Source organism: Eurytemora carolleeae, unplaced genomic scaffold (genome assembly GCF_000591075.1).
Source record: "Eurytemora carolleeae unplaced genomic scaffold, Eaff_2.0 scaffold130, whole genome shotgun sequence".
Taxonomy (NCBI): Eukaryota; Metazoa; Arthropoda; class Copepoda; order Calanoida; family Temoridae; genus Eurytemora; species Eurytemora carolleeae.
Genome location: NW_019397116.1, coordinates 235,578 through 242,918, shown reverse-complemented (window position 1 = coordinate 242,918; position 7,341 = coordinate 235,578). Strand labels below are relative to the sequence as shown.

The 7,341-nt window shown below is 32.2% G+C and overlaps 1 protein-coding gene across 1 annotated transcript; it reads left to right on the top strand.

The window, feature by feature from the left end:
• The first annotated feature begins 693 nt into the window (after positions 1-693).
• On the top strand, positions 694-6,733 carry LOC111712021 (uncharacterized). Its single transcript, XM_023486528.1, has 3 exons — positions 694-1,155; positions 6,084-6,137; positions 6,575-6,733. The coding sequence occupies exons 1-3, from the start codon at positions 1,030-1,032 to the stop codon at positions 6,731-6,733; spliced, it is 339 nt and encodes a 112-aa protein (XP_023342296.1). The 5' UTR covers positions 694-1,029.
• Positions 6,734-7,341: the final 608 nt, after the last annotated feature.

Sequence of the window (7,341 nt, the reverse complement as noted above, 5' to 3'; positions counted from 1 at the left end):
CATTTTTGTCGTTAACTTAAAGATATTTAGATTCATTCAATCCATCCAATCTGGGAGAGCTATAAGACATAAAATATTTTTTTGCTCTTTTACATATACCGCTATCAATCATTATCAGGTCTTGTCTTCTATGCATGGAAGGTCACTTGAAATTATGCTTACAGTCCCTTTAGAATTTGCATAAATCTATTTTAAAACAAAGTTTGTGTTGACTCAAATACTTCAACTTTTCTCTTTTTCTTTAACATTCACAAGACTAAAAGGAACTGTTCCAAAAGGACTAAAAAGGACTAAACCAACTGATTACTTATTTCTCAAACTCTTAATATTCTGATAATAATATCTTTGCAACCTGATGTTGTGGACCTTTGAAATATCAAACTATGTATTCTAATCAACGAGGTTATAGTATATAGAGTGATGATGTACGCTAATCCTTTACTGATTGTACAGGCCATGTACTTCACTTCCAAAGATCAATCCGTATATTACAGTCCTCGGGGGTGATTTCTGAAAATATCTAAATGGAGAATTTGTTTTCTATGTAATTATTAAAATCCACTACTTTATTATCGTGTGCTAGATTCCTTTTTCACAGAAAGACCTACATTTACAGTCTTTTACAGAGCAGTATTTCATCGTTAATAAACTGTTCTGAGAAAACTGAGTAAAATTCAAGGTACAAAACCTCCCCATACACTTGTATTCCGAAAGCGTACTGCATATTTGATATTTGTACTGTATGAATAGGCCATAATCTCTTAACATCCTTTATCAATAAACTATCCCAAGTGTACACTCAGGCCAATACACACGGAAAGGTAGCTATGATCCAGCCCCCCTGATTCTAATCGATAAAATATTCAATGTTTGAAAATTAAAGGTTCCACGATCAGGTTGCAAAGCTATATAAAATTAGAACTTTAGGCAAGTATTCAACTTCCTCGGTTTTCACAACAACATAAATGTGTCCAGTTTAAAGAATTTTCAGAAGATGTGAAAATTTTCAAGAATAAAATCAACGGAAAGATGGAGAAATGCTTAATAGAAGAACTTGTTGAAGAGAAGGAAAAGAATATAGAGGAGGATGAGGAGGAAAAGGAGGGGGAGGAGGGGGGAGAGGAGAAAAATGGAAATATAGGAGAACAAGGACAGGTGAACTTTTTTTAAGAACCACAATTCAAAAAGTGTGTTTTTTGATTAGTCGCAAAATAATTTTCTGAGATTCTATCGAAGGTTTCTGAGATTCTATCGAAGTTTTCCGAGAGTCTATCGAAGTTTTCCGAGAATCTATCGAAGTTTTCTGAAGCAACATTTGTCTCTTTTATTTGTCAACTTTGCTAATATTTAATTCAATTTTAATTCTTAGAACACAAAAAGTAGAGAAAGATGCCAAATGTTGAATGAGTGTTCTTAATTTTAAAAGTATACTTTTATAAAAAAGATTCCACAAAATTTTTAAAATTTTTACAAAATGTAAAACTGAAATTGTTCTGAAGTTTCTTAACATTTTCTTTTCTTACCACAATGTAAACTTTTAACCCTGATAATAAAAACATATGTAAGAAAAGACTAGCATAGCAAGTGACACTAGTTTTCTCTTCCAAATACGTAAATTTTAAACCCTTTCTCAATTTTTATAAACAGTATGGTTTACTTTGGATAATTTTTATAGGACCGACCGTTTATTCGACGTCTAATATAAGCCCCCATGTTTATAGTTAAAAAATATGATCATTGTGATAATTTTCAACAACAAAAAAAAGAGCGATAGAAAAAGACTAGAAAATAAAATAGAATATGCCAAGATTGTTTTTGTGAAAGAAGGTGTTAAATCTTTCCCTGGGATATTAGAAAAGACGACAATGGATGAAATATGATTTTGGTGAATAAAAGCGTAGTACAATGGATAATGGTGTCAGGCATTTTTAAAAAATATTTTTTAAGCATTATTCTTTAAAATCTTGGAGTTTCAACCGCACCAATAATAAAGGAGAAGTCTAAAAAAGTAAGACCAAAAACCTAAACTAAAATGCTGACTTTGATAAAATGACATGGTGAATTATTAAAATTAAAATTTTTCTAAGCTGAAGCAGCACTTTTAAATTCTTATTCGAAATATTTGTGGTCAGGAGAAAACTTAAGATTTTGAAACATGGAAATTGGAGTAGGTTCTAACTAAAGGATGAGGCCATATTATCAAAAAAAAAAATACGGGAAAAAAATTTATGGTAAAAGTCTACAAGGCACTGGCCCTTTTGCCCCTTTCATGTATTTTCTATATTCTAGTGTTATCTTCTTCTCCTTTCATGTATTTTCTATATTCTTGGATTGGCGTAGAGAGGATTGAGAGAAGAGTATGATAGAAGGATACGAGGATACAGAGGATATAGAGAAGGAAACCTGTTGGAGCTACACCTTAGTTGAGTTAAGGGTGGGACACAGAGTACTTGTCTTACTTTAGGGGACACAAGGGTGGGACACAGGGTTCTTGTCATACATTAGGGGGCACAAAGGTGGGACACAGGGTACTTGTCTTATCTGAGGAGACACAAGAGTGGGACACAGGGTACTTTTCTTACTTTAACACAAACGTGGGAGACAGGTTACATGTCTTATTTGAGGAGACACAAGGGTGGGACACCGGGTACTTGTCTTAGCTTAGGGGACACAGAGAACTTGTCGTACCTTCGGAGACACATTGGTGGGACACAGGGTACTTGTCTTATCTTTGGAGACACAAGGGTGGGACACATGACTTGTCTCAGCTTAGGAGACACAAGTCCCACTTCCTGCAAAAAAAGTAGGAAACACTATTCCCTTAGAAAGTGTGTTATTATAATTTTAAAAACAATTTATGTTTTAAAGGGTGTCCCAATTAGCATGATATACAGGGTGTCCCAACAAACATGGTATACAGGGTGTCCCAATAAACATAGTATACAGGGTGTCCCATTAAAAATGGTATACAGGGTGTCCCCATAAACATGGTATACAGTGTGTCCCAATAAATATGGTGTACAGGGTGTCACAATGAACATGGCATAAATGGTATAAATTCCAAATAATCTTAGATCTGCACGCCGTTTTTTCGTGTTTTGTGTTTACAAGTTGTAAGCTCTTACGCAAAATTGAGACGAATTTTGCCAATTGCTTCTCAAAAACTAAAGCTTAAAGCAAGTACATTTAAAGGTTAAGAATGTACAAAAAAAGTACAATTTAAAGTGAATATTTGGGATTTTAAAAAACTGTTTTGCCATTGCTGTGCCTTGAAGAAAATATAATGAAATTAAAATTTTCCCAACACCTTATAGATCCGTCTGTTTTAAAGACACACTCTAACATAGACCACATTTTGGGATGACATGACATGAGACATATAAACTGTTTAGGGAACATTCCAGGACATTCACTATTTAAAATCAACGACGATTTGATATTTGTATTTTTGCTTCACTGTTTATTGGGACACCCTGAGAATATAAAACAATGCTTTTAATGAAATAAAAGTACATTTCTTTGTTTCGTATTTTGACAATGTTAATTTAGAAAATTTTGAATTGTTTTTTTTTACGATGGCAATTTGAATTTAATCACCTAAGTGATAGCACTCTCATAAACACGGTATATTTATATAAACTGGGATATAACTGTTTTTCATTTGGCAGGGAGGGGGTGACATATTAATTAACGAATTGAACAGTTCAAAAGCCATGTATTATATCTTTAACTAAAATAATACGGTCAAGGTATGAATTTCATTTTCCCAAAATTGTGATGGTAAAAAACATTTTAAAAAAAAATAATAATTCTGGAATATTATGAACAATTAAGATTGACAGCGCATAACTTGTGATTAGGCTGTTAAAGACTCAATTCATATTTATTCTGAAGAAATATAGTTTTAGTTGATATAGAAGTGTTGAGAGTAATTATGGTTTTCTTTGAAACATACAAATAGATCGCGATTGCTCGGTTGACATAGCAAACAAGATCGCGCCCAGTGCTAGTGGCGTTGATAGTTCACGGGATTGTAGTTATGTGGATCCTGTCCTGTTTGAGACATTGATCAATAGATTGCTATTGTCCGATTGACATAGCTAAAGAGATCGCGCCCAGTGCTAGTGGCGTTAATAGTTCACGGGATTGTAGCTGTGTGGATCCTGTCCTGTTTGAGACATTCATCAATAGATCGCTATTGTCCGGTTGACATATCAAACGAGATCGTGCCCAGTGCTAGTGGCGTTGATGCTTCACGGGATTGTATTCTTGTGGATAGTGTCCTGTTTGAGGCATTGACCAATTGATTGCTAGTGTACGTATTGACACCGATGGTTAAGTGCGACTGAACTTTACCTGAGCCCGCGATTTAAAAGCTTCGGCTCGAGTCTTAATTCCTTAAACGCAGCTTTAAGACCCAATCTTCGACCCAACTCTGACGACAGCTTGTGTCACGTGATTGACAGCTGCGAGATCTTAGGCTCGACTTAAGGAGTTAGGCCCAATGAAAATAAAATTGGTTCGAGAAATTGTTATGGAGTAGGCGTTTATACAAACCTACCCTTGATTAATACTCAATAGCAAAAATGACGTTTAGAGCTTACCACCTCTATAAAATTTTGTATGTTTATTTTGTTTTCTATTTGATTTTGTATTTTTCAAAATATCACCAGATTAAAAACACAAGAAAATATTGTTCTTTAAAAAATAGTTTTTTTAGAGATGAACATTTACCCAGGAAGCTACTAATTTTTAACAGACAAACAAACATCTTGACAGACACACACATCCAAATATATTTTCAACTTGATAAAAATAAACTTCTAAAGACAGAGCTGAATACACAATTATATATCCTAGGATAGAATACTAATTCAACACTGTACTGGGTTATGCAAGAAGAAGGAAATAAAGGACTTGTCTTCTAAGCATGCATTAAAAACTTTTGTAACAATGTGATTTTAATCAAATCTATAAAATTGTTTTAAAAAAATTGTCCAACCTGTTTTTTTTTATCTAATAATATAAAATCATGTAAGTGATAACTGAGGAAATAGTTCAAACCTAACTGGATAGATTGTTCAATAGAGTTTTTAAGTAAGATTTTATATTTAATTTTGTAGAGATATTTTAAATAATACATTTAGGAAACTCAATCGAATGGAAAAAAATATACATAAAATATAAGAGTAACAGAAAAGAAAAATCTGAAAAAAGAAAAATAACAAAATATTTTAATAAACAGTGAAGTATAAAGAAGGTTTTTGGATTTTTTTTTGGGGGGCCATGTCACCCCTCGAATGGTTGGTAATCATGGGTTCCCATACAAATATTTAAGCTAATTTGATCTAAAAATTTGGCCACCTATATCAAACAAATACAATAAAAGAAGTAACAAATATATTAATGTGAGCGAAAACTTTATAAAATTGGTCTTCATTCTTAAAACATAGATATTTTGTGTTGATAAAAATAAAATTGTACACTTTTACAAATGAGCATTTGCAATATTTTTTTTGAATATCACAATATGTTATATGTCCTAAGTGTACATCCCCCCTCCCTCTCTATAGAAATATCATACAGTTAAACCCTAAATAAGCCATACATCAAAAGAATTCATCAAATGTCGTATTCTTCACTTTCTGATAATGGAATGTCGCAGATATTTAGTTTTTTAATTAAATGATTATATGGAGCTCTTTAAAACTGTTCCCGCGTATTCATGGCTATTTTTTTATTTTCGCAAATATACTGAGATTTACGTAAAATAGTATAAAACCCATTGAAAAATTGTTAAGACGACATTTGATAAATTCTTTCGATGTATGGCTCATTTAGGGTTTAACTGTATTTGAATATATATGATTCACACAAAAAAAGTTTTTTTTCCTAAATAAAATGCAAAAAAAAACTATTTTGTCTCTCTTTGTTATTAAATAAAGGATATATGTATGAAACTTAAGACTTCAAAACATTTAAATATATGTAATACAAAAGAAAACTAGTCAAAACAACATGTATTTAAATAATTTTTTATCAAATTGATAAAAATTTTGATTTTGTTATTTTATTTTATTTAGCTGGCGAGTTCTACGAGTAATCTTATGGAAGTGCTTCATGGGGGCAGACCTAAGGAAAAACATTCATAATTTAAAAATAGAAAAATTTATTTTTTATTTTTTATTTTGAATTTCGTGAGACCTTTTTGATTGTTGGTAATTTGAAAATATATTTTAAACTTGACATTTTAAGGAAAAAATAATAAAGCATAATTAATTTGATAAAATCAATGTTTAAAAATAAATAACAATAAAAACCATATGATAATAATAACAATGTCAGAATATTTTTTCATTTACTTGATTATTATATTACCCCGTCTTTTGAAGAGTTGCATTTGCAACAATAACTAAAAAATCTTTATTTAAGTAACAACACGTCAAACATGATTAACATTGTCGACTTCCTTCTTTGTCTCAGCTGTCTAAATCCACAATTTCAAATTTCAAACGGAAAGTTTTCTTTCTGTTTCTGTTCGTGGATCTGGAGTTAATGATTGTTTGTGATGAAGGACGAGGAACCCCATGTAAACAAGAAAATTAAGAAAAAACGAGAAAGAACTGAATACATAGTTAGGGTTGATTTGGTAAGAAACTTTTTCATTTTAAAAGGACTGTATGCATTATTTCCAGTGCACACTTTAGTAAAAGATATGAAGCATAAAGTCTGACCGCGTCAACCTTGTTGCACCGGCTAGTCCTGTCCATAGAGCCAGGTACTGTACAAACTGGGACCGGAAAGGTTGACCCGGCTCGGAAATTCAAATGTACCACGACTGCCCGTGTGCAGGCCATCCATTCAAAAATATTTGAGTTTTGACTGATCATCCAGGATAGAGATCTATGTCGAAATATCTCTTAAATGATGAATAATTAAAGCCATATTATTGGAGTGATACACTATCCTAATGGGTTAACTCAACGCGTATGACGTCATATTCATTCTTGGAAAATCTAGAATATTCCAAGGTTATATATAACCTTGGAATATTCTATGTATAAGAAACGCGATTATAAAAAATTTGAAATCAGAATTACACGCGCTTCTGTAGAAAAATAACGAAAAGTCTTTCATCCTTGATCAGAAAAAGGTTTAAAAAGTGAATCAGAGTTTAGAGGTCAGTTGAATCTGTTGAAATATGGGGTGTACGAATAGGGTGCAGGGGTGTTTCTTTAAAAGATAGTTGACCAAAAAACATAATCTCTACTTTTTTGTGGAATTTGATTTTGCGCAATGTTGTATTTGCAAAAAAAAAAACATGGAAAGTGGGACCCAAAC